This window comes from Balaenoptera acutorostrata, chromosome 15 (assembly GCF_949987535.1).
Source record: "Balaenoptera acutorostrata chromosome 15, mBalAcu1.1, whole genome shotgun sequence".
NCBI lineage: Eukaryota > Metazoa > Chordata > Mammalia > Artiodactyla > Balaenopteridae > Balaenoptera > Balaenoptera acutorostrata.
Window position 1 is genome coordinate 59,601,673 of NC_080078.1, and position 26,461 is coordinate 59,628,133.

At 50.2% G+C, this 26,461-nt stretch overlaps 3 protein-coding genes across 19 annotated transcripts in view; all 3 read left to right on the top strand.

Annotated features, from left to right (window-relative positions):
* The first annotated feature begins 2,415 nt into the window (after positions 1 to 2,415).
* LZTS3 (leucine zipper tumor suppressor family member 3) lies at positions 2,416 to 12,980 on the top strand. Of its 8 annotated transcripts, XM_057528744.1 has the most exons (6): positions 2,426 to 2,567; positions 6,928 to 7,039; positions 7,661 to 7,817; positions 8,416 to 8,886; positions 9,223 to 10,089; positions 10,430 to 12,980. In XM_057528744.1, the coding sequence occupies exons 3-6, from the start codon at positions 7,746 to 7,748 to the stop codon at positions 11,126 to 11,128; spliced, it is 2,109 nt and encodes a 702-aa protein (XP_057384727.1). In that variant the 5' UTR covers positions 2,426 to 2,567; positions 6,928 to 7,039; positions 7,661 to 7,745; the 3' UTR covers positions 11,129 to 12,980. The 8 variants fall into 8 exon arrangements, with proteins under 8 accessions (XP_057384728.1, XP_057384727.1, XP_057384729.1 ...); XM_057528745.1 differs by lacking the exon at positions 6,928 to 7,039 and having other exon boundaries at positions 2,416 to 2,567; XM_057528746.1 differs by lacking the exon at positions 6,928 to 7,039 and having other exon boundaries at positions 2,426 to 2,646.
* A 2,017-nt stretch (positions 12,981 to 14,997) lies between these two features.
* UBOX5 (U-box domain containing 5) overlaps positions 14,998 to 26,461 on the top strand; it is a 42,280-nt gene continuing 30,816 nt past the window's right edge. For 2 of the 5 annotated variants that reach the window (XM_007195833.3, XM_057528748.1), the window contains exons 1-2: positions 15,107 to 15,125; positions 16,650 to 16,757. The gene's annotated coding sequence lies outside the window, so the exon portion shown is untranslated. Of the gene's footprint in view, positions 15,126 to 16,646; positions 16,758 to 26,461 lie in introns of those variants that run through there. The other 3 variants (XM_028162250.2, XM_007195837.3, XM_007195834.3) reach the window with 2 other exon arrangements.
* On the top strand, positions 15,097 to 25,875 carry FASTKD5 (FAST kinase domains 5). Of its 6 annotated transcripts, none has more exons than XM_007198525.3 (3): positions 15,097 to 15,125; positions 16,650 to 16,757; positions 23,110 to 25,875. In XM_007198525.3, exon 3 carries the CDS (start codon positions 23,147 to 23,149, stop codon positions 25,589 to 25,591), a length of 2,445 nt encoding a protein of 814 aa, XP_007198587.3. In that variant the 5' UTR covers positions 15,097 to 15,125; positions 16,650 to 16,757; positions 23,110 to 23,146; the 3' UTR covers positions 25,592 to 25,875. The 6 variants fall into 6 exon arrangements, with proteins under 6 accessions (XP_007198587.3, XP_057384724.1, XP_057384723.1 ...); XM_057528741.1 differs by lacking the exon at positions 15,097 to 15,125 and adding an exon at positions 21,782 to 21,966 and having other exon boundaries at positions 16,675 to 16,757; XM_057528740.1 differs by lacking the exon at positions 15,097 to 15,125 and adding an exon at positions 19,439 to 19,660 and having other exon boundaries at positions 16,705 to 16,757.

A 26,461-nucleotide genomic window follows, 5' to 3' on the forward strand; every position in this document is an offset into this window, starting at 1 on the left:
GTTCTTAAGATGCAAAACCACATTCTCCATGACATAAGAACAGAGAACTATAAAAAGAGATTAAGTTGAGATCAAGGCAGAGGTGGGTAGAAAATGGCTAAAATGAAAGGAAAATAAACAGAATGAAATATTTTATTAGAGAAAACAGAGTACCTTTGAAGAAAATTAAATCAGTGATGTTGAAAAAACAAAAACAAAAAACTTGAGATAGTGTCTCCAGGATTCAGAGAAAAGGGACAAAGAGATTTAATTGACAATGGCAATCCAACGTGATAATTTTAGGGGAGAAAAAAATCCAGAACAATCTGTTCATAGAATGGACAAGAAAGAACATAGAAGAAAACTTTTCTCAGTTGAAAAGAAGACCTTTTTTATTTCTGGAAAAGTAACAGAAAAATGCCTATACTGAGAATTATACTGGCAAAATGTTTGACTTTTGAGGGTAAAGAAAAATCCCAACAAGCACCAGGTGAATTGCTCGCCTAAAAGAGACCAGCCCAGGGACTTCCCTGGTGGTCCAGCGGTTAGGGCTCCACGCTCCCAATGCAGGGGACCGAGGGCTCCATCCCTGGTCAGGGAATTAGATCCTGCATGCCGCAACTAAAAGGAGCCCGCATGCCACAACTAAAAAAAGATCTGGCATGCCCCGAAGATCCCGCTTGCTGCAACTAAGACCCGCCACAGCCAAATAAATACATAAATATTATAAAAAATAAAAGAGACCAGCCCAGCTTTGTTACCTTTTTTTTTGAGCTATAATTGACATATAACATTATATTAGTTTCAGGTGTACTTGCTACCATTTTAAGAGCCAAAAGAATGGGATAAGGACAAGAGAGTCTTGACGGGGATAGTTTGAGATTCAAGAATTCTATAAATAGTCAAGCCACCATGTGTGTAAAGACAGTAGAAAGGCATTCTCACCTAGGGCAAAGACTTAGAAAAAGGTAACATCCCAGAGTTCTCCTTGAAATCACCAGTCAAGTGGGAGATGAGTCTGAATGAGGAACAGAAAAATTAGTGCATAAAAAACTGGCAGTGACATTGTTACTAATTAAACGAAGCGTTGGCAAAAGCCAAAAACAATGATTGAAAAAGAGGATTTTGTGACTTAAAAAAAAAAAGTGTAAACAAAAGCTGGGTCTATCATCCTGGATTAAGTGGACAGATAAAAGTAAGTGTGAGGGCAGCAGGCCAAGAGATGGAAATTTCTCATTATACAAGGAGGAACATAAAAATGAATGATTTGTCATTGACTTTAATAATTTGTGAAATTTAAACTGCATTTTTATTTGATAAACTTAAAGGCAACAACCAGGAGAATTAAAAACAGGCTTTCTGCATTGCAAATCACTATAGCAGATAAAAGCAAATATGGAAAAATTCAGAAAACAGGAAATAGCCAAAAATAAAAACCATAAAGTAGGATGACAGATGACCAAACAAGTCATCTGTAACAGTAGAGCTACAATGGGTTAAATGCCAGCAGGTGTGGAGACGCTGCAGTTTTTAGGACTGACTTTGTGCCTCCAGGCTCTTGCTAATCCTTAACCCTAGGCCTGGCTTGCTTGTCTACCCTATTCAAGCTAAGGCCTCACTTCCAGACAGACTTCTTCCTCCCGGCAGTCCTCCGGGGCCACCTGGGGCGGAATGAGCACTCTTCTCACAGACCTGGCAAGTGCGTGCGAAGCTGGTGCTCCAGATCTGAGACGAACCACCTTACTCCCTCTCACTCCGAGGGGCCAGGCATCCTGCCAGGTTCGGCCCACAGGTTGAAGCAGTCAAACCCTGCTCGATTGTAATGTTATGTCTTTTTCCTTGTCGCCCGCCTTTTCCCCCACAACGGTGATCCTCCACGACAATCAAGTTTCAAACCGGTTCCGATTGCTGACGGACACAGTCACGGACCCGCGAAGCCTCCCGTATGCCCGCCTGCTTGTCCCCGCGCCCAGAAGCGTCTTCCAAGCGCGTTGTCGGATCCACTCCAGACGGCTCGCCCCGCCCCCACCTTGCAGACTTGCAAGGTCTCCACGGCGTTCGCTGGGAAGTCGCGTCCCGAAGAGCGGGAGCGCGAGAGCAATAGGGCTCGGGGCTTAGCTTCTAGAGCCCCTTCCCCAAGCCAGAGGGGCTCCTCCCTGTCGCCAAAGATGTGGGGTTCAAGGAGGGCGCGGTCCTACTGGATTTATTGAAGAGGAAAGACTGGGGGCTGAGCCCAAGGGTCTTGAGGGTTAACAGGGAGTGAGCAGGGGGCTCGGGGCAGACTCGCGGCGTCCTGGGGTGGGTGAAAGAGAGGGGTCCCACGCATGGGCCTGGACGCAGAGACGAAAGGGTTAAGGCATTGGGCCCCGCCCCAGCCCGGGGATTGGCGGGCCCGGGGGCCGTGGCTGGAGGGCGTGCCCGCGTTTGCCGCAGCCGCGAGTGGGCGGGGCCCAGGCGGGGAGTGGGAGGGGCGCGGAGCGCAGCCGGGCCCGCGCCTCGCGCCCAGCCGGGCGGGCTTCTGGCTGCGCCAGCTAGCCGGGCGGGCGGCGCCCGCGCCGAAGACCCCGCACCGGACCCTGAGATAGCGAGTAAGTGAAGCAGGCCCACTGCGGCGCCCCTCCCGGCTCCGACCTGTCGCCTTGCCCGCTGCACCGCGAGGCTCGTTCGGTAGGACCCGGAGCCGGGGAGGGGGCGCGTCCCACTGCTGGGATCCTTGGGGGTGAGGGGAGTGAAGAGGAGGCCGATGATGTCATGGATGCTTCGCAGGGCCTGGGGGAAGGTGGCGGCCGGAGGGGGTGCGGCCCGGATTATGTCACCTCTTCCCTCTGCGCCCCGCCCCCCGGGCCACACGCCTTGGTGGGGAGCACCGGGAGGTACGGGAGGGATTTCCCCCACCGCAGAGACCACCCCAGCCCCGGGCACCTCCTCGGGATGGCCTGTGGCCGGGGTCTCTATCTGTCGCGGGCAGCGCCCGAACACCCGCCCCCCGCCACCCCCCCACCCCCGTGCAGGAGGCTCGTGTGTGCGCGTGTGTGTGCTCGGGGTGCGTGTTGGGGGCGCTGTCAGCCCCGTCAGTTCTGAAACATGGGATTTATCAGAGCCAGGATCTAGGGGATGGGGCCCTTCCCCCTTTGTCGCCAAGGGAAGATGGATCTTCCCTCACACATCCCAACCAAGAAGTTCTGGAGACCTCTGCACCCCCAAAAGCCCTACAGTGCCCCTGATACCTTTTCTCCCTCAGTCCTTCTTCCCGGAAGCCCTTCCTGATTTTCCTGTCCGATTCATTGCTTCTTTGCATTGCTCATAACTAGCATTCCCACACGCATTCTCTCTGCATCTCCTCAGTGCCAGGGGCCAGAGATCCCAAGACTGCCGTCCGTTCCCCCTGGGAGTACTCACAGGCCAGTCTCAGAATGAAATATCCCTGGAGTGGCCTGAGCCAAGTGCTCCAAGACCGCCCTCCCCCCTCTCCCAGGGTAGATCAGGGATGCTGTCCTGGGAGGCAGCATTTGGATTGGTCCTTGAAGGATGAAGGATGGGCACAGAGAGCTGAGAAGAGATTTTGTGTGTAGAGTGGAGAGGGGCTCAGGTCAAGGGAAATAGGATGAGCAACAGGAGAGGCCTTGGGGGCCCTGCTGCAAGCTCTGCTCTGGTTCTGAGGGCTGAGAGGAATGCCAGGCATTTACCCATAATACATTCACTTCTTAAGATTCCTGTAAGGTAGGTGTGAGAACCCAAGGTGGAATAACCTGCATGCAGTTCCACCCCTAATCAGTTGAGCTGGGATTTACACTTGGAGCTGATACCTCCATAACTCTATTGCACTTGGTGCAATAGAATTTGGGCAGAGCACAGACAAGATCGGCTTTGCCCTTTCGAAAGGGTCCCTTGGCAGCTGCACAGGGGAGGGAGTGCTGGGGAAGAAAGCCCAGTGAGGAGCCCCCCACAAGGATGCTGGCAGGAGGGGCTGCTGAGATCTTTAGGGGGTGAGTGGGCTGAGTTTGGGGCCTCTGAGACCCAAGAGAAGGGTGGAGTGTTCCTAGTTTTGGGAGGGACACAGGTACAGCGGGGTGGGTGGTCACTGTAGGATGGAAGGACCTGCCCATGTAACCCCCAGGTATTGTCTATTTGGCCTGTTCATGACCACTAATACTGTGTGTAATGTCCTAGGCACTGAGAGCTGATAGGACAGAGATAGAGGCAGAATCGGGCAACAGGCTGTCATCCCACGTTGTTGAGCTGAGGCCATGAGGCTGTCTTTGCTGACCACACTCAGCTACCTGGGCTAGTTCAGGACCCTGACCACAAATGAAGCTCAAACCCTTCCCCTGGGCTCAGTTTCCACCTATCAGGGAAACATACGCCCCTCCTTATCCTACCAGTGCCTGCTGGGGTTTTGTGGAAAGAAGCTTCAGCAGCCCAAGCTTGGGAGAGAGAAGGGGCAGGGAACGTTTGCATGGGGTTGACCATAACAGGTTAGAATTATGGCAAGAAGCTCTTTGGGGAGAGAGACTCCAGGAAGAGCTGCAGTGGGTTGGTAGTCAAAGATTCCCCAGGTAAACCACAGGGATAGGAGGCTCAGGAAACAGTTCTGGGACCTCATTTCCATCCATCCAGGGCTCTGGGCATCCAGACCTTCCTGGGGACAACACACAATCCAGGGAAACAGTGGGTCAGGGTGGAATATGATCAGCCCCAAACTATGGTCAGATTCTCCTTTCCTGAATCTCAGAGAAGGTAGTATTGCATGTTTGTACTGCACAAACATGTTTGCAAAGAACCTTCCTGTCACTCTCATGATCAACATGATCACTTCTGAGGTTTGCTCCTGTCCACACCCAGGCTTCTGGTGGAGCCCCCTTGCCTAGATCTCTAATCTCACTATTGATGTCTTCCTTCAGGATATCGCCACACTCAGGTTTCTACCATGTTAAATTCTAAAATTAGAAAAGAGCCCTTGGATCCCAAACCACCTTAAACTACTGCCTTCTCTGGCCTTCTCTTAAAAGAGAGGGGAACTCTTCCATCTTTCCCTCCAGACCCCCCTCCTACTCCTGTAGTCTGGCTCTGCCTTGCACCACTTTTCTGAAATCATTCTCTCATAGACACCAGTGATGTTTCCACCTGCCAAATTCAGGACACCCTCGCCAATCCCAATTTTACCTGGTCCCTTTAAAAAAAATTTTTTTAATATAAATTTATTTATTTTTGGCTGCGTGGGGTCTTTGTTGCTGGGCACGGGCTTTCTCTAGTTGCAGTGAGCGGGGGCTACTCTTCGTTGCAGTGCGTGGGCTTCTCATTGCAGTGGCTTCTCTTGTTGCAGAGATGGGCTCTGGGCCTGTGGGCTTCAGTAGTTGTGGCTCGCTGGTTCTAGAGCGCAGGCTCAGTAGTTGTGGTGCACCAGCTTAGTTGCTCCGCGGCATGTGGGATCCTCCCGGACCAGGGCTCGAACCCGTGTCCCCTGCATTGGCAGGCGGATTCTTAACCACTGCACCACCAGGGAAGCCCTGGCCCCTTTTTTAACGCCAGGAGCTGCCCCCACATTCTTGCAGCCCACTCCATCTTGGTCTTCAGGGCCTGCCTTCTCCTGGCCTTCTTCCCACTCCCACACCACCTCCCAGTCTTCTGGGGCTCTGCCACTCGAGCTCCATGCTGGGCGCCACCCACACCACCCTTGAATGCTCATGATTCCAGTCTCTCTTTCCATCTGGTATGTGACAGATATCTTTCTCTGGTCTTCCTCAAATCACCCATTTCCCCCAAACATTCTCTTCCTGTCAAGTTAAGGGTGTCACACCCATCCTGGTGCCCCAGTCCAGATTCCTCCCTTGCCCCCACCCCCTGAACACCATCTGTATGAAATTCTGTCCGTTCTTCCTCCCTGCCCAGATCTTCCCACTGGTTCTAAGCCTCAGGCCTCACAGCCTCCACCCTCTCAGTCCCCAGCTGCTCCCTACACTGCATCCAGAGATGGCTAGAGAAGGGGGTCATGCTTAGGCTGGGAGGGGGATATCTGGGCTGGAGTATACTGGGAGTGGAGACAGCATGGCCAGGGTGAGTCAAGAGGCACCTAGGGCTTCCCTGGTGGCGCAGTGGTTAAAAATCCACCTGCCAATGCAGGGGACGCGGGTTCGAGCCCTAGTCCAGGAAGATCCCGCATGCCACGGAGCAACTAAGCCCGTGCACCACAGCTACTGAGCCTGTGCTCTAGAGCCCGCAAGCCACAACTACTGGGCCCGCGTGCCTAGAGCCTGTGCTCCGCAACAATAGAAGCCACCGCAATGAGAAGCCCACGCATCGCAACGAAGAGTAGCCCCCATTCACCGCAACTAGAGAAAGCCTGTGCACAGCAACGAAGACCAAATGCAGCCAAAGATATTTAAAAAAAAAAAAAAAAAGGGAGGCACCTAGGGCACCAGATGAATGGAGGCACTCACTCTCAGGGTCCTGCGCTTGCTGCTCCTGCACTTAAATTGCACCCTAGGTGCCTCTCTTGCCTCACCCTAAGTCTCAGCCTTGTGGGACATGTGGAACAGATTAGCTTAAGGGAGGAATGTAGTAAAGTCCTATTCTCCACACCTGGGGGGTCGGGGGGAGATGCTGATAGAATGGAATTTTACACAGGCAGTGTGGACTGGTTTGTGGTAAGTTTTCCAACCACCTAGGGCTGTAATTCCAGGTGTGATGGCCAGAAGACTGAAGGGCAAGAGTTTTGTTAAGGCTCCCCTGGTCTGGGGCCTGATAGCACAAACACAGCATTAAAAATGGGCATATGGGTAGAAGACAGTTTGAAGAGCACTCAAGGGGCCAAGGGCTGCTACCTGTACCCCTTCACCTTGGTAGAGAAGGAAGCCTCCCTGCCTGGTTTCTGGTGGGAACAGGGGTTAAAGGCCTGAAGGGCGCCCCCTTCCATTTCTGGCACACGTATTTGAGCGTCTACACTCACAGTAGGCACTGCCTGCTCCCACTGCCTGGCTGGATATGAGGATCTCTGGGGCAGGTCTTCCCAGGTGCGGACTTGAGACAAAGGAACCAGGAAGCGGGGCCTTCCTGAGCGCAGGTAACACGAGGCCCTGCTCCCCCTGCTCCTGTGGGCCGGCCCTGGGGGAGGAGGGACGCACGTCCACTGAAGGGCTCAGAGAAATTCACGGTGAACTGAGCAGGGTCAAGGTCCACAGGGAGCGGGGGAGGGGGGTAATCCAGGAAGTCTTCCCGAAGGCAGTGAATTCTTGGAGGGGTTCTGCAGGCGCTGAATCCTCCTGGGCGCCGCTGGGCGCAGAGGCCCCGCCCCTGCCCCCGCCCACCTGTAGGAACAGCAGGCCTGGAGGGAGGCATGGCAGGCTCCCGCGCTGGCGGCGCTGCGTCCTCTGCCCCGGCCTCAGCCGGCCCGGGGGCCTCTGCTGAGGTACTGACCATGGGTAGGGGGCCCTCTCGTGCCAGGCCCCCACGCGGCGGAGTTGGGAAGACCTCCGGGAGGGCCCCCTGCTAAGCGCTGCAGCTGAGGTCCCCGGCCGTCCGCGAGGGGCGGGGCATGCCCGTGGTGGCCCAGATGCGCGCCGCCGCGGCAGCTCCCGCCCACCCGACCCCCAATACCCTTGTCCCCTCCCCGCGCCCGCCGTCCTGTGGTGCCTGGCATGCGGCAGCTCTGCGAGGTAGGTCCTCCATTCCTCCCATTTCGCAGAGGAGAAAACTGCAGTCCGGGATGGCTCAGTCGGCCCGTCCAAAGTCTCGCAGCTGGTCCTGGCCGAGCTGCGAGAGTGAGGCACATGGCCCCTGCAGACCGGGCCTCGGAGCGTCCAAGGCTTGAGGACCCGTCGGCCCCCCACCCCCTTGGAGAGGCAAGGAGAGGATCCTGCGCTGGTAGTGAGCCTCCACTTCTGCCCTTGACTGCAACACCCTAGGTTAGGGGGCCGGGAAGGACTCCCATCCACAGTTTTTGGATAGGGGTGGGTTTCTCTCCCTCCCTTAAGTTCTGAGTTTCCCTACTGAATCCAGGTACTGCTGTCCCCTTCCAACCCCATCTCCCCAGCCCATGAGGTTGGGATATAGGGGTCCAGACCCTGAGTAAAGTACACCTGAGTTCTGGGGGTTGCAGTGAAGAGTTGAGGGGGTCACTGAGTCTGGGAGGCTCATGAAGGAGGTGGGTTTGAGGTGGGAGTTAAGGAATGGAATACTGAGCAGAGCAAAGCTAGGAGGGTAGGTGCATGGTCCCTGGGGGTTGGGCTTTGTCAGGTGTGCAACGGGCAGCCCCTATTACCAAGCTATCATTATTTACCCAGCCCTATTCCTTTACCTTGGGTGTTTGGGAACTCTTGTACCCACTATAAGGAAGGGGACACTGAGGGGCTGGGTGCAGGTGCTGCCGGGCCGGGCTTGCATGGGGTGGTGGGAGTGGAGGTGGGGCTGACCTATCTGCTTTCCCACCTGTGCCCACAGTGCCCCCCTGGCTTAGTCATGGCGAAGCTGGAGACACTGCCTGTGCGCGCTGATCCAGGGCGGGATCCCCTCCTGGCCTTTGCCCCTCGGCCCTCTGAGCTCGGACCCCCAGACCCTCGCCTGGCCATGGGCAGTGTGGGCAGTGGGGTGGCCCACACTCAGGAGTTCGCCATGAAGAGTGTGGGCACCCGCACGGGGGGTGGGGGCAGCCAAGGCAGTTTCCCTGGCCCCCGTGGCAGTGGGGCCAGCAGGGAGAGGCCCGGCCGCTACCCTTCAGAGGACAAGGCTCTCGCCAATTCACTCTACCTCAATGGCGAGCTACGGGGCAATGACCACACAGATGTCTGCGGCAATGTGGTGGGCAGCAGTGGTGGCAGCAGCAGCAGCGGCGGCAGTGACAAGGCCCCACCACAGTATCGTGAGCCCAGCCACCCACCCAAGCTCCTGGCCACCTCTGGCAAGCTAGACCAGGTCAGTCCCCAGGGCCTTTTCCTGGGGCGGGCGGCGGCCCAGAGAGGAGGGTGAAGTGGGCCTTCCTGGACGTTTTTGGGTTGTAGGGGCTGAGATAGAAGCTGGGTTGGGGAGCCTTGGGGGCCAACTCCAGCTGGTAGGTCAGGGCAGAGACCTGGCTGTGAGGGGGGCAGGTGGTGGATGTAAGGTGGGACTCCAGCCAGGAGGGACTCCCAGGATGGAGATCCAACGGGGGTGGGAGGTGGGGCTGAACAAGTCTAGATCAGAGGGAAGAGACTGGGGGCAAGGCTAAGGTCCCATCCTGATGTCCACTCCCCCTTCCTTGCTTTTGTGCAGTGCTCAGAGCCGCTAGTTCGGCCTTCGGCCTTCAAGCCTGTTGTACCCAAAAATTTCCACTCCATGCAGAACTTGTGCCCCCCCCAGACCAACGGGACCCCTGAGGCACGACAGGGCCCTGGTGGCCTCAAGGGTGGACTGGACAAGTCTCGGACCATGACCCCAGCGGGTGGGGGTGGGGGCGGCCTCTCAGACTCAGGCCGGAACTCACTCACAAGCCTGCCCACCTACAGCTCCAGCTATAGCCAGCACCTGGCACCCCTCAGTGCCTCCACCAGCCACATCAACCGCATTGGCACTGCCAGCTATGGTAGTGGCAGTGGTGGCAGCAGCAGCGGTGGTGGGTCAGGCTACCAGGACCTGGCAACCTCCGACAGCGTGCGGGCCTCCAGCAAGAGTGGGTCATCCTCATCCATGGGGCGGCCAGGCCACCTGGGATCAGGGGACGGCGGAGGTGGAGGCCTGCCATTTGCGGCCTGCTCACCACCCTCGCCCAGTGCTCTGATCCAGGAGCTAGAGGAACGGCTGTGGGAGAAGGAGCAGGAGGTGGCAGCTCTGCGGCGTAGCCTGGAGCAGAGCGAGGCGGCAGTGGCCCAGGTGCTGGAGGAGCGTCAGAAGGCCTGGGAGCGTGAGCTGGCTGAGCTGCGGCAGGGCTGCAGTGGGAAGCTGCAGCAGGTGGCCCGGCGCGCCCAGCGCGCCCAGCAAGGCCTACAGCTGCAGGTGCTGCGGCTGCAGCAGGACAAGAAGCAGCTGCAGGAGGAGGCAGCCCGGCTGATGAGGCAACGGGAAGAGCTTGAGGACAAGGTTGCCGCCTGCCAGAAGGAACAGGCCGACTTCCTGCCCCGGATGGAGGAAACTAAGTGGGAGGTGCAGACTGGGGGGTTGGGCATCTCCCTGTGTCCCCTTCCTTCTGTCTCTCTGGAGGAACCCAGAGCAGCAGCCCACAGCTATCACAAGGGGAGTGAAGGTTGTGCAGGGATCAATTAGGAGTGTCTGTGAGGACCAGAGCTGTCCCAGGCTGTGTGAGATTAGCCATGTCTGTCCCAAGTCAGAGGAGGGAAGCCTGCATGTCATTTCTGCCATGATGAGGAGCTGACCCTGAGCCCCGGGGCAGCTTGATGCCCTGGGGCTGGATATGGGGGCTGGGGTGGGGGTGAGCAGAGCTCTGCCTTCACCCTGACTTCTCTTCTCACCTGTCCCTGCCCAGGTATGCCAGAAGGCTGGGGAGATTTCCCTACTGAAGCAGCAGCTGAAGGACTCGCAGGCAGACGTGTCCCAGAAGCTGAGTGAGATTGTTGGGCTGCGCTCGCAGCTGCGGGAGGGCCGGGCCTCACTGCGGGAGAAGGAGGAGCAGCTGCTCAGCCTGAGGGACTCCTTCAGCAGCAAACAGGCCAGCCTGGAGCTGGGTGAGGGCGAGCTGCCCTCTGCCTGCCTCAAGCCGGCGCTGACCCCAGTGGACCCGGCCGAGCCGCAGGATGTGCTGGCCACCTGCGAGAGCGACGAGGCCAAGATGCGCCGTCAGGCTGGGGTGGCTGCTGCCGCCTCCCTGGTTTCCTTGGATGGGGAGGTGGATGCTGGGGGGGAGAGTGGGACTCGGGCCCTGCGGCGGGAGGTGGGGCGCCTGCAGGCTGAGCTGGCAGCTGAGCGACGAGCCCGGGAGCGCCAGGGCGCCAGCTTCGCAGAGGAGCGCCGAGTGTGGTTGGAGGAGAAGGAGAAGGTCATAGAGTACCAGAAGCAGCTGCAGCTGAGTTATGTGGAGATGTACCAGCGCAACCAGCAGCTGGAGCGGCGGCTGCGAGAGCGGGGGGCTGCGGGAGGTGCCAGCACACCTACACCCCAACATGGGGAGGAGAAGAAAGCCTGGACCCCCTCCCGCCTCGAGCGCATCGAGTCCACAGAAATCTGATCCCCTACCTGGGCATGTGGCCTTTTGACAAATACCCAGTCAAAGGCCAGAGTCCCCAGTATCCCCTCCCTGCCATCTCTTTTCCCCATGTCCCCTGTATCCCCAGACCAAAGAGGTTCTCAAAGCAGCTGTGACCAGGCCCCTCCCCTGCCCTCCCCTCACTGGGTGCCTCCCAGCTCTACCACTGCCCCTCTGGGCAGCCCACTCAACCCTCCTCCCAAGGAGGAAACAGGGGAAGGGCAGAGTGAGGGGGGATGAGGAGCCCAGGCAGCAGGGGAACTCATGCTCCTTTTCTTGGCACTCCCTTGTTGGAGAGGTGGCAGGCCTTGCAGTGCTATGAGGTGCCCAGCTCCTTGGTGGGTCTGGACTGCTACTGTCAGCCACCCTGTGTCCAGAGATGCTCTCTGTACCCATCTCCTAGGCCATGTAACCTGAGGGGGCCTGCGTGAGTTCTGCCAAAGCTGACACCTTGGACTCCTGGCCTCTCTCCTTCCAGTACTTTTCTCCCTCCCTGGGCAGATTGGCAGGACAAGTGGGAGCAGGTGGCCTACCTGTGGTTGAGAGGGCTACCTGCCCAGCCCCTCCCTGCCAAGGTCTCTTGGACTCAGGCCTCAGAGCCTGGCCTGGTCCTGAGTGTGTGTCCATATGTGTGTGCTGGAGGAGAGAAGGGCTGGGGCTGGAGGCTCAGTGCCCAGGGAAGATCTGCCATCCTATTCTTGAGAATGGTCACCTGGAGGCTTCTTAGCTTTACCCTCACCCTTCTGACCAGGATCCCACAGGACAACAGCCCCATCTGCTTGGCTGACCCCACACCCAGGGCCACTGTCCAGCTCTAACTACAGCTATTAAGTGCCACCTGCCTCTCAGGCACTCCCCTCACCTAGTTTCTGAGGTCACATGAGTGTCTGTGATGTCTTCTTGTGTTTTCCCTGACTTGATTCCCTCAGCCACCTTCTGCTTTTGTGCTCAGCCTACTGCTTTCATGCTCAGAACATCATTGTCCTAGGCCGTCTCTTCCCCCAAACCTCACCTTTTCTTCCAGTAGAAAACTGCTTGATCTTTGGTGCACTGCCCACTTCCAAGTTCCACTGGGCCCAAGCTTGAGCCTGAGGCCCTTGTTTTGGGGGGTGGGAGTGGCTATGATTGCTCTTGAAGAGCAAGACTGAACTGAGAGGATCACTGACCCCTGGGTCCCAGAGGCCTGAAGTAGCCCAGTGTTTGCCCAGGGTAGGCCTGGCATGGCCATCAGTGGGGACTGGGGCAGCCAATGTCACTTCCTTCTCTGGGGGCCCTCTCAGAGTCCATCTCCCCAAAATAAGAAGGGAAAGGCAAATTTCTAACACACCAGCAATAAAAATCGGAGGAGGCTTGGCCCTCAGCCCTTGTATTTCTCTCTTTTCACTCTCTCCTTCCCACCCACCCACAAGACTGGGTTTGTGGGGCAGGGTGGAGGGAGCTGGCAACTACTGTGAGCAATCCCCCGACCCCTGACCAGCCTCCTCCCATGACTGGTGACTGTTTAACGAGCTGTGCATCCCCCACAAAAACAGGAGTGCCCCTGTGGCCTCTGTCCTTCTGCACAGCCCTTTCCAGTGCCCCTCACCAGATCTCTGAGCTGGGTGGGGGGCTGTCCTGGCAATCACTGCCCATTCCACTCACCCTTCACTGCACCTGCCCCAGAAACTGGGCCTGGGCCAGAGGGGCAGGGGGAAGAGGAGGCATTAGTAGGAAAAAAAAAATAGAAAAAAGTATGAACAGACTCAGCTTTGGGATTTCCAACCACAAAAGAAATTATATATAAATATATATAAATATATATCTCTACCACATGTGATGGAAAGACTTCGTTTTCTTTTCCCAAAGAAATAAAATGGAGAAAGCCTCTTGAATGGCACTCTTTTGGCATGCTTGTGTCTTTGCAGGTGTGGGAGGTGAGGCTGGGTGACGGGGGTGTGGAGGGCAAAGCTGGAGTAAACATTTCCCAGAGGAGGCATGAGACTGGAGGTGCTCACTGGGCCGTGCCAGGAAGTTGGCCCAAAGCCCAAGCTCCTCCCTGTTGCCCAGGAGGAGTAGTGGTTCCACGTTTCTGCCCAAAGGGGCTTTCTCTTCAGCTCAGACTGTTGCCAAAATGGTTTCAAGCTAGTTCCAGCTCAGAATCTGGATACCAGACTGCTGGTCAGAAGGCAGGTGATGCAGGACAACTAGATGCAGCCTGCAGCGTCCTGAGCCACCTTACACTGATTAACCGAAGTATGAGGGCAGAACACATGAAGGCTGAGAACTGGTTTGTAATTAGTGGTGAGGCCCCAAAGGCAGAAGCGACCCAAGCGTGCTTCAAGTAGGGAGCTGTCCTTTATAATTCCTTTGGTCATCCTCACAAAGACCCTCAATCAAGAACGCACTCTGCTACAAGGAACACAACCTGATTTACAGGACCTCAAAGAGTGGTTCATTTTTCCTCACCTGACAAAAAGTCTGGACATAAGCATCCTCTAAGTGTCATAGATGTTGGTTCATCAAGGACCTAGACTTTTCATCCTCCTCCTCTCCCATCTTTTGCATGTTGTTCCCTCCATGCCACAAGGCGGCAGCCACAGCTGCATGAAGTGACTGAGGCAGCAGCACTCATCATGAAAGTAAAAGCTTTCCAAGAAGCTTCACAGCACCATTCCCTTTAAATTTTGTGGGCTGGAACTGAGTCACATGCTCTTCTCACTTCAGGGGAGCCTGGGAAATTGAGTATTGGCAAAGGGGAACGGGATTGTCGTGGCTGCCAAGGAGCAGTTACAGTTCATTTCATCGCCTAGGCTCTCTCTGGGTTCTGCTGGCAAGGACAGAGTCATAATCAGCAACTCACAGTGTTTGCCCTGGTCCGGCCCCGGTGAGAGAACCCTCTCTGAGCAGTGGTGTCAGTGGTCTAGGGCCCCAAATGCTCACCCCCAGGCAAACAGTGCCCTCCACAGAGCTCAGGTGTTGATCATCCAATACATCATTGCTTTCAAACTGTCCAAAGGTAGGAGAAAATAGAGTTAATAAAGGCAATGACAGCTTCATTTTTCACCAAAAGTTAGAACTTATTTATTCTTGATTAAGCAGAATAATTCTGAAATAACTTCTGTTCATATCATTAAATTAAATTAAATTAAATTAAATTAAATTAAATTAAATGATATGAATGCCAGGCTTGCCTCTCCTTGCAGTGACGTGTCCTCCCTACATTGGCTTTGTCTCCCTGTCAAGACGGTGCCCTGGAGGGAGCATCATTTCTCAGGTCCCCTTCACAGCCCTTAGGATGGGTGGACCAGCAGCCAAGGCACGGATAAGGTGTGACCACCCTGATCACACTGATTGTCTCCAGTGCCCCCAGGGACGGCCGTCTGGGCCAAGTCCTCCTGGAAGTCTCGAGAGTCTCTTCCATGCCTGGGTTGCCCATACCCAATCAGGTGGGAGCCCCCCTACTTGGGGAGGTGGAGGATCACCCTGACTCATCTGCCAAAGCTCTGGCCTTTTCAGACCAGCTCCTCACATCCATTTCTCCTAACAGGCTTGTCTATCCATCACTAACTCTCCTCCTGAGAACGCTTTCTAGATATATCTCTATTATAAATGCATGATTACCTCATTGTGCAGATAAGAAACTTGGCTTAGAGAATTTACGTGACTTCGCCAAGGCCATAAAACCCTGAGTAGCGGTCTGAGATTCGAACCTGTATCTAGGCTATTAAGTGACTTCCAGAGCCGTCCATCCACAGCGGTGTTTTCCCTCCGCAGGTCCCATCTCTGCAGCAACGTCTTCCTATGGAAAACGTCCTTGGAAAACGCTGACAGAGTCTTTTGAGCCTCGGCCGCACCCGTCACTCGCGCAGCATCCGGAAGTAGCGGGTAGTTGGCCGGAAGTGGGGCTGTGCGGCCCGGGTGTAGCTGGAGAAGTCGCCGAGGCGCGGCCACTCGCGGGAGTGGCGACTGGTGTTGCGGCGTCCGCGCTCGACAGGCTCAGGTGAGTAACGGCGGCCAGAGAGGAGGCCGTGGCGGCGCTCCCTGCCGAGCTGGGCTGCGCTTCCCGGCGCGGGCTGCGGGCACCTGTCCAAGGCCCGGCTCTAGGGAGAACCTCGGCGACCCGGAGTTCTGTGGCCTTTGGCAGGCTGCTTACCTGAACCTTGAGTTTTCCTCTGTGAGACGGAGATATAACAGTACTTATTTCACAGGTCTGTTGTGAGAGCGTAGTGAGATATTCTGCCGCTTTTCTTATCACACTTCAATATGCATGCGATTCCCTGGAATCTGGAGGTTCGGATTCTGTAAGCCTGGGGTGGGGCCTGAGATTCTGCGTTTCTCACCAGTTTCCAGGTGAGGCTGATGCCGCTGCTCCGCAGGCCGCACTTTGAGCAGCAGGGCCCTGCGGCATTTTGCTTAGTACCTGGGACAGGTTGAGTCTTCAGTAAATATCAATACGATATATACCCTTTCCCCATTTTTTAACAGATAGTTTCTGGTTGCACAAGTCTAAGGGTGTTATTGATGTCCCCCTCCCTTTTTTTTTCTCCAGGGATAAGAAAAAGAATTGCCATTTCTCTTTCCGTACAAATCATGACACAGCTCTTCTTTCCTGACTCAGGGAGCTTTGGGGCCTCTCCATACCAGTTACGTTCATGGGCCTCCTCGGGTGATGCTTCATTGCCCACTCACTGCAGACCCTTGGACGGGGCTTCATCCTGTGGAGCTGGAGCCAAGTGCTTTAGCACCAACATGGCTAATGTTTTGTGCTTTAGTCATTTGTTGCTGCTGGAATCTGAATTTATGTTTTCTGCACTTTGCTCACACTTTGTGAATAGTAGGAACGGTCGCCTAGATTCTGTGACTCACTGCTCTGAATGGCCTTGGGCAAGCTCTGGGATGAATTTGCTTCTGCCTGGTAGACCAGAATAAAACCTAAAGACTCTGTGCTGCATAAGACAACTGAGAAAGTGAGGTTTTTGGCAGTTATGCACATCTAACTTGTCAGTATGATTTTCTTCCCCATTCATTGGTTTATTTTTCCTGGTCCCCAACAAAGCCTTGTCATTCATCATTCAAATAAGTCAACTTTGATACCAAAGAATTCTGATGTTTCCCCTTCACTTGTCTGAAATACTATACTGTGCAGCCTTGCAAATCTAGGAAAACAGATAAAACCAAATGTTTGGTTGTGCTAACAGTGATAGGTACTTGGACTGTTTATTTGGAAATTTTTTCACATGATTGTGGGTGCAGGTAGTTTACATGTTGGGATTTTTGTCAACCCTCTCGTAGACTGCAGTGCCTAGAGAAAGTTCGTTTTTTGCTATTTTAATTCTCAGGGCTACTCAACACGTTATTTGCTAAAAGAAAAATGGAGTTTGAAGTATCCATTTATTTGTGGTAATATTATCAGGATATAAGTGGGTTAAATTTTTCTAGCAAAAGAATCAAATCAGAATTAAGGGATGAGATCCGGTAACTGGTAAATTGAATATGCTGAGGGTGTCATATACTTAATCTACAGTTAGCATGGCTGCCTTCCTCCGCCTGGCTCCCCTCCTCTAACTTCTGGACTGTAGTTTAAAACGAAGCTATTCGGCCTTGCTCAGACCTGTACCTGGAAGGTGGAAAGGTAAGATTTCTCACTCTTGTGAAATCACATCATTCAGGGTGGTTTGGACAGTGCCTTTCAGAACAGCCATGGTTGGTCCAGTGGTCTCTGAGGCTCCACTCTGGTTCTTTAGGACCCCTAAAGAGGAGATGGAAAGGAGAGTATCCTTGGGGCACTTAACTAGGAAAGGGGTTTTGTGAAATGATGTCACATAAATTTGAACCTTTAGAGGAGGCATCGGGAGTAATTGATTGGGCATCTCATAGTGTTCTCTTTCCAGCTTTCTTATGGATTGTCTGGGAGCCCTTAAGTAAGGAGGAACTAACTCTCAGCTATATTTCTCTCTATCTGGGCAAAACATTCTGGCCTCCTCTCCTTCGTAGTGCCTTTTCCCCCCACTCTTCTGCTTTATTGATTCTATATCTTCCTTGTGTTTCTTCCCTTTCCTTCTCCACAGTACTTAATACCCAGCTTCTGAAGTGGTTATATTTCAGATCTGTATACATAGATATGGTGTCTATACAGTTGTGCTAAAAGTTGCATGGTGAAAAAGTGAGTAGCTGCTGTTTGCCATTTGCTATTTCACTCTGCATGGCTCTAAGATTATTTATTTTGTCATCGTTCTGTTACTGGGCATCCACAGAGAAGTTCTACAGACAATAGGAAGTACTTGTACTAGAAATAACTTTTCAGCATTTTCCTTGAGTATGTAGGTTGCTTTCTCTATTCACTGATTGTCTTTTTTCTTTTTATGTATTTATTTTTATTTATTTATTTTGGCTGCACTGGGTCTTAGTTGCAGCACATGGGATCTTCGTTGTGGCATGCGGGATCTAGTTTCCCGACCAGGGATGGAACCTGGGCCCCCTGCATTGGCAGCATGGAGTCTTACCCACTGGACCACCAGAGAAGTCCCTGATTGTCTTCTTGAAGAACACTTCAATTTCCTGTTAGAACATGCATTTTGTAAATTTAAGTTTTTAAATTAAAAATACATGGCTTGGGGCTTCCCTGGTGGCGCAGTGGTTAAGAATCAGCCTGCCGATGCAGGGGACACGGGTTCGAGCCCTGGTCTGGGAAGATCCCGTATGCTGCGTAGCAACTAAGCCCATGTGCCACAACTATTGAGCCTGTGCTCTAGAGCCCGTGAGCCACAACTACTGAGCCATACGCCACAACTACTGAAGCCCATGCGCCTAGAGCCCGTGCTCTGCAACAAGAGAAGCCACCACAGTGAGAAGCCCGCACACCACAACGAAGAGTAGCCCCCACTCGTCACAAGTAAAAGAAAGCCCACGTGCAGCAACGAGGATCCAACGCAGCCCAAAATAAATAAAAAAATTTATTAAGAAAAAAAAAAATATGTGGCTTATGTAGTTAAATTCCCTGGTGGCCCAGTGGTTAGGACTCTGCGCTTTCACTGTCAAGGGCACAGGTTCAATCCCTGGTCCAGGAACTAAGATTCCACAAGCCATGCAGCGCCGCCAAAAAAAAAGAAAAAAAAAGAAGGCAAATAGTTTGACAGATCTTGTAACACTAAAATTAATTCCCTTTCTTTTCTCCCTCCATTTTTGTTACCCAGAGGCACTTTTCAACTATTTGCCTGTTTCTTTTGGCATTCATTGGTGTATTTCTAAATAACATTTGTGTTTCTATTTCTTGATTTCTAGGATATATCTATGTCTATAAAATCTTTTGACTTCTTTGTTATGGACTTTGATGCTCTAGGTCTCTTGTATCACTACTCAGTTTTCTTCTACCCCACTTCCCCTCCCTTTAATGTCCCAACATAGGTTGCTCATAATTTTTGGTGAGGCAGATATTCAAGGTTTATATAAGTAAGATTATGTTATTATTGTTTACAGCTGAGTAAGGAGAGTAATATGATAACATTTTCTGTCTTGTACAACTTTTTTGTGTTGTTTGGAATTAATCATTTTTGTTGGTCCTCAGATTACCCGTCAGAAATGTAAATCTTCTCTCCTATGTAATATCCATCTCCTCCAGCATAAACTAGTTGCTCTTTGTGTCTGCTCACAGCTGTAGTCCTGGGATCTTCCTTCATCATTTTCCTGGGGTTTCCCTTTACTTCCCTTCTATGTTGAACTTATGTATAAACTTCAATTATAGTTCTCTTTACCTTAATACTGGGGCATCTTGTAAACTCATTCCTTCATGTAGATTTTGGTCTTTGAGATCTTCTTTTTGTTCTTTTTATAAGTAGTATATACTAGTGATAGCTAGGATCTTAGACTATTAGAGGTATGAGGAGCTTTTGGGCTCACCTAGTTCTAGTCCTCTAGCTTCCTGGCACCTGGAAACCGTATAGATTGTTTGGGGTCCTCCCCACACCCCTGTCTGGAATCTGAGTCCCCTTCTTGTCTCTCCAATACACTAGCAATGTGGGTTTTGGAATCAGATAATCTTTAATGTGATGTCAAACCCCATTCTTTCCCTTGGCTGTGTAATCTTCAGCAGGTTTCTTAATCTTGTGAAGACTCTTTTTCCTTATCAACAATATGGAGATAATAAAACTTACCTTACAGAAAAGTTGTAAGGATTGGAACTGATGCAGATAAAGCAGCTCATTCAAGGCTTGGCACAGTGGAGACCCTAAGACAGTTGTGGCTCTTGTTATTTCCATCTTGGGACTTAGCCTGTATTTTTTTTTTTTTTTTTTTTTTTTTGGCTGTGCCGCGCAGCATGTGGAATCTTAGTTCCCAGACCAGGGATCGAACCCACGCCCCCCTGCATTGGAAGCGTGAAGTCTTATCACTGGACCAGCAGGGAAGTCCCTTCGCCTGTATCAAAAAGAGCCACATCAAGTCAAAACACTGGATCTACACCAGTCAAACATTGATGTTCCACATGGTTCTTTTGTTCATTTCAGGACCACATACAGTAATCTCATTAAGTACTCTTAGGTAGTATTAATTGCAGTAACTTAAATTATTTAATGTGCTTTTGAAATTATATTATTGGGACTTCCCTGGTGGCACAGTGGTTAAGAATCTGCCTGCCAGTGCAGGGCACACGGGTTCAAGCCCTGGTCCGGGATGATCCCACATGCCATGGAGCAACTAAGCCCATGTGCCACAACTACTGAGCCTGTGCTCTAGAGCCTGTGAGCCACAACTGCTGAAGCCCGTGCACCTAGAGCCCGTGCTCCATAACAAGAGAAGCCACCACAATGAGAAGCCCACGCACTGCAAGGAAGAGAAGCCCTCGCTTGCCACAAATAAAGACCGCGTGCAGCAATAAAGACCCAACACACCCAAAAATAAAAATAAATTAATTAATTAAAAAATAAAATAAAATAAAATTATATTATTTATAAAAGTATTTGTTAAATTAATCCATGTACTCTTCTATTTAACAGTTTTAACCCCAATAAAAGGGAAAAAAAGTTAATTTATCAAAGGTGTAGCAGAAAGTCTCCCAACAAAGAAGCTACATAGTTACTTTCCTTTTATATAAGTATTGGGTTGGTCAAAAAGTTCATTTGGGAAAACCCGAATGAACTTTTTGGCCAACCCAGTGTATTTTAAGTGATGGCACTTGTTGTGTTCTGTTTGTTCCACTGAGTATTTGTATGTACTTTTCCATGTGTTGATGCCTGACATACACTTATTCTGTAAATCACCCTCCTCCTTCTGGAGAGACATATGGGTTTTCCGTTTTTTGCTATTGTTAAAAAAAAAATTTTGTCTTTTTTTTTTTTTTAAGTTATTTCTTCAGATCTAGTTCCCAAGATGAGAAGAAGAACTTTGAACAATTGCTTTAGTTGCAGGTTGTGTTGAACTAAATTTAGATTCCAGGTTCCAAAACAGGTATTCTTTTTTTTTTTTTTTTAAATATTTATTGATTTATTTATTTGGCTGCGTCAGGTCTCAGTTGCAGCATGCAGGACCTTTGTTGCGGCATGTGGGCATTGCGGAGTGCAGGCTTCTCTCTAGTTGTGGCACGCAGGCTCCAGAGTGCGCGGGCTCAGTAGTTGCGGCATGCGGGCTTAGTTGCCCTGTGGCATGTGGGATCTTAGTTCCCCGACCAGGGATCGAACCCACATCCCCTCCATTGGAAGGCAAATTCTTAACCACTGGACCACCAGGGAAGTCCTCTGAAACAGGTATTCTTAAAAGCCCTGTTCTGTCAGCTGAAAAGTTCCATTAATTGCTCTCTCCTTTGTTCCCACCATGCCTGTGCTGCAATATTAATTGAGATTCCTAGTGACTATTTTGAGGCATAAATCTTTAATTATCATCTAAGTGTTAAAGAAAAAATTATTTCAGTACTGTTTTTCTGATGTTTTCTAATTTTTAAAAAGTTGGCCATATGCATTCAGAGGAGTAAGCTAATGGTCTATAGCAAACTTTTTCTGTAAAGGGCCAGATAGTAAATATTTTATGCTTTGCAGGCCATATATTCTCTGCCAAAATTACTCAACTCTGCTCTTGTAGTGAGAAAGCAGCCATAGACAATATTTAACAAATGGCCTGGCTATGTTCCGATAAAATTTTACTTAGAAAAACAGATGGAGGGCTGGATTTGGGCTCTGAGCCATAGTTTGCTAACATCTGATCTATAGCATCTGGACCCACAGATTGAAACATAGTGGGCAGAATGGTCCCCAGGCCACAGTAAGAAACCAAGCGTATAAAGATTTGGCATGAGAGAATTCTGTTCTGGTTCAAAAAGAAATTAGAGCATACATTTCTGCCATCCAGAGAAGCCTGTGTAGCTGGGCTACCTGAAAAAAGCTACTGGCCTGCCCTGCAGTCCTCTATTTCTTATGCTGTGGGCTCTGGAAGGAAGGGACTGACAGGGGAGTTGCTTAGGCATTTCAGAAAGTCATTCTGGCACCCTTAGAACCCTCATGGGATTTTCTGCAGCAAGAGCCCTGTCTGGTCCATATCTTGGCAGCTTAGGGCTCCCTGGGTGTTCTTTGTCAGGCCTTGGCATTTCTCAAGTGGAGGGAAAGACAATAAACATTGAAAGCAAGAGTACAGCAGAGTCATTTTCATAGCCTCTCATGGTTTCTACTATAGGAGAAAAATGGGACTTGTGCTGCTCACAGGCAGGATAATCAACACCTGACTCACTGGAAGCATTGCTAATCTGCCTCCTCCAGAGGAAAGCTGTGCTGCCCCCTTGTCAGCAGGGCAGTTGCATGAATTGGTGCTCCCTGAGCCCAGCTTTGAGATGCTCTTTGTGTCCCACCCATGAATTGACAGTGAGTAGGGCCTGAGCCTTCTGCCCTCCCCCACCAAAGTGGGTGAGTTTTTTTTTTTTAATTTTTTTGGAGTATCGTTGCTTTACAATGCTGTGTTAGTTTCTGCTGTACAGCAAAGTGAATCAGTTATACATATACATATAGCCCCTCTTTTTTAGTTTTCCTTCCCATTTAGGTCACCACAGAGCACTGAGTAGAGTTCTCTGTGCTGTACAGTAGGTTCTCATTAGTTATCTATTTTATGCATAGTAGTGTATATATGTCAATCTCAATCTCCCAATTCATTCCACCCCCCACCCTTGGTATCCATACATTTGTTCTCTACATCTGTGTCTCTATTTCTTCTTTGCAGATAAGTTCATCTGTACCATTTTTTCTAGATTCCACATATAAGCTATATTATATGATATTTGTTTTTCTGACTTACTTCACTCTGTATGACCATCTCTAGGTCTATCCACGTCTCTGCAAATGGCACAATTTCATTCCTTGTGAGTGAGTTTTTGAGTTTACTTCCCAAGTGCATGACTACTCTGCGATAGTGATTTAGACTGGAGAGGTCTGGAAGGAGGATAGGCATCTTCTAAGAGGTACAGGAACAGCATTAGAACAACCAAATTCTGTAATCAAAAGGAGGAACAGGGAAGGTTATTGTGGGTATAATTAATTACACTTTACCCCAAATCCCACTTTTTACTTTAGCTGTTAGTATGACAGCTTTTACCAACTTTCTTATTCTCCAATTATGCTCTTTATGTGTTGATATCAAAGAGGTGGAATAGATTGCTCACTTTTGTTCCCAGCTTTCTTTTTGGAAATCTGCCTGCCTCCTTCCTGTTGGATGTTAGTGGAACAGCTGTTTCTAAGCATAAAGGAAGTCTGTCCAGAGGACAAAGGAAGTTCAGACTGAGGAGCAGTCCAAAGAACTGCCCAGTAGTACCCTGGGTTTGGGGCTTTCCTGTGCCTTTATGCAAGGTACTTGGGGTTTATCCTTGATGTATGCTGTCTTGTGGTTTGGGTGTTCACCAGCATTGAATTTACTTGAGTGGACAGTGGTGTAGTTTTAATCCATTTTTTATAGTGTGTAAATTTTGGTATTATGATAGGTGGAAGCCACTTACTCTTCATCTACCCTTCTTTCAGTATCTGGCACCAATTCTGGCCCAGTCATTTGTGATCCATGGCTCTTGTGATATGCCGAAGATTTCCAGGCAGTTTCTGTGGAATGCCTTCCCATCCAGCTCTAATCAAGAACCATGTAAACAAGAAATTGCTTGGTCAAACCTGTGAGGACTGTGTTCTGACTGCCAAAATGATCAGTACTGACACCAGAATGGCAGCCACTCTCAAGCTGTTAAAACCTTTAAGATATCGAGCTTTTTGCAATCCTTTTACCTACAGTGCAACCCAAAGTGTGGCATGTTGGACTATGAGAAGCTGCACATGGCGCAAAGGACAGGACTCTCCAGAAAACAGCCTCTGCCATCCTGCCAAGAAAGTTAACATTTGTAGCACCTCTGCTTCTGGGAGAATTCTGACAATTAGCAGTACCCTCCCCAGTTTGGAAGTCAGCAGGGCTTCTGCCTCTAAGGCCAGCACGTTGAAGCCGGGCTCACCCAGGGCCATGAGAGTTGATGAAGAGGATGTAGAAACTTTTGATTCCTTTGAAGACCCTCGAGTTTTCCTACAGCTAAGACCAGAATACCAGCTTCACAGCTATAACAGGTCTGAGACTTGTCAGCCCCTGTCTGTTTCAGAAGGTGAACTAATTTTGCACAAAGTCACAGTTTATCAAGATAATCTCCAGCCTCAAATTATTGCTGACTATTTTTGTAAGCTGAGCTCTTTGCCTGCAGAGCAGCATCCTGTTTTGCTGTCCAGTGCCAGCTTTGCTCTGCTCTGCCAGCTGAGTGTGAAAAACATAAATCTCTTTGATGCCCCAGATCTGATCAGTATTTTGAAAGCCTTTGTCAGTTTAGGAATTCCTCATTCCCATTCAATGCTCGATGTGTTTGAAACCAAATTTTGCCATAAGGTATGGGAGATGAGTCTGGATCAACTTCTCTTGGTGGCTGACCTCTGGCGGTACTTGGGCCGCAGAGTACCTCGGTTTTTAAAAATCTTTTTTAGTTATCTTAATTTGCACTGGAAAGAGCTATCCTTGTCCCAGCTGATTCACTTAATTTATATTATAGGTGAAAGTCGTCAGGCACCTCAGGACCTAATGAAAAAATTGGAGTCATTAATCCTCAAGTATATAGATTTGATCAATTTAGAGGAGGTTGGTACAATCTGTTTGGGGTTTTTTAAATCAAGTAGTAGTCTCTCTGAATTTGTCATGCGGAAAATGGGAGACCTGGCTTGTGCTGACATGCAGCATCTGAGTAGTTATGCCTTAGTGAATATTCTTAAAATGTTCCGTTTCACTCATGTGGATCACGTAAATTTCATGAAACAGTTTGGACAGATTGCGCCTCAGCGAATTCCTTCCCTGGGAGTTCAAGGTGTCATGCACCTGACTCTTGCCTGCTCGGCCTTACGCATCCTGGATGAAGGGGTAATGAATGCTGTGGCTGCTTCTTTGCCTCCTAGGGTAGCATACTGTCGAAGTAAAGATGTTGCCAAGATTCTGTGGTCATTTGGAACTCTGAATTATAAGCCACCCAATGCAGAAGAGTTTTATTCTAGCCTGATAAATGAGATTCACAGAAAGATGCCTGAGTTCAACCGATACCCAGAACACCTGCTCACCTGCCTGCTGGGCCTGGCATTTTCTGAGTACTTTCCAGTAGAGCTCATAGATTTCGCTTTGAGTCCAGGGTTTGTCAGGTTAGCTCAGGAGAGAAGTAAGTTTGAGGTCACCAAGGAGCTGTATACTCTTGATGGTACAGTTGGCATTGAGTGTCCAGATTACAGAGGCAATCGTCTTAGTTCTCACCTTCAGCAAAAGGCATTGGAAATGCTGTGGAATTTAGCAAGGAAGGATATGAACTCAAAGCCTGAATTCCTAGAAGCTCTCTTTTTACTTGAGACCATGTTGGGTGGGCCCCAGTATGTCAAACACCATATGATTTTGCCTCATACCCGATCTTCTGATTTAGAGGTTCAGCTTGATGTTAACATGAAGCCATTACCATTTAACAGAGAAGCCACACCAACTGAAGATGTAGCCAAATTAAGGCTTAAGCATGTGGGAATCAGCCTTACAGATGATTTGATGAATCAGCTACTAAAAGGGAAATCAAGAGGGCATTTGCAGGGGGAAACTGAGTCAGACAGTGGGCAGCAGCCCATGAAATTAGAGGAGGAGGCGGCCATACCTATGGGGAGCTCCCTTTGCAATACAGCAGACAGATTGGAGGCCATGGAGATGGCTGGCCTGTGCCCCCCGGCCTGCAGGCAGGCCCCACAAGTGAAGCTGGCTATTCAGTTGACAAACAAGAACCAGTATTGCTATGGTTCCAGGGATCTGCTTGGACTACATAATATGAAGAGGCGGCAGCTGAATCAGCTTGGGTACCATGTGGTGGAGTTATCTCACTGGGAATGGCTCCCGCTACTGAAACGAACTCGCTTAGAAAAGCTGGCCTTTCTCCATGAGAAAGTGTTCACCTCTGCTCTCTGAAGGGCCTTCAGGGTCATTTCTAGTCATAAATGCTGTAGATGTGCACTGTGCCAGGTGTTGTGAAACAGTTATAAAAGCCAGAATGTAGATTTGGTAATAAAATCATCTGTTGAGGAGACTTAGTTGTGTTCTTGTCTGTGGCAGATAGAAGCTAGCCTACGTTACTGTGAATTAATTGTAACCTGGTTCAGTTGTATAAGTTGCTGTTAATTTGTGCAGGTAAATAATAAACATCTTAAAATGTCTTATGGTCAAGTAGCTCCTATCTCATTTTCCTTTCTGTTTACCGGCCTCATCTCATGGTTATTTTGAATTTTTAGGACAGAAGTGTAGTCAGGCATTGTCTAAAGCTCATTTTAAAAAAGTGGTTTTCTTATACTTCGTTTTAAATAAGAATCTTTTACAGCTTCACTTACGTTTCACCATTTTTCCCCCATGCATGCTTTCTTCACACCCTCTAAAATTAAAGTCCTTTTCATTTTCGTTTAATTTGGTTGTTGTCCTTAGTTGCTGGTTCTTCCTGTTTCAAAGAACCATTTCAGAATTAGCTTAATATCTTCCTCTGAGCCCCCTCGTCTGCATTTCTACTTCTCTTACATAATTCGTCCTCACCCCACTCCCAAGGATATTTTCTCCTTAAAATTGGACCTAGAAGAGTAGAATTACATGAGTGCCTGTTGGGCCAGTGGTTCCCAAATCTGGTGACCAGGCAGAATGTTTTTCATGGCAAGTAGCTCTGACAAGAAGGAAATGTATTACTCCCATAATATGTGGTCTAGGGGGCTTCAGGTTTGTATTAGAGCCGCAAGCATAAGAAGATTATATATATGTAAGAAACTTAATACAGGTAACTTTTATAAACACTTGGGG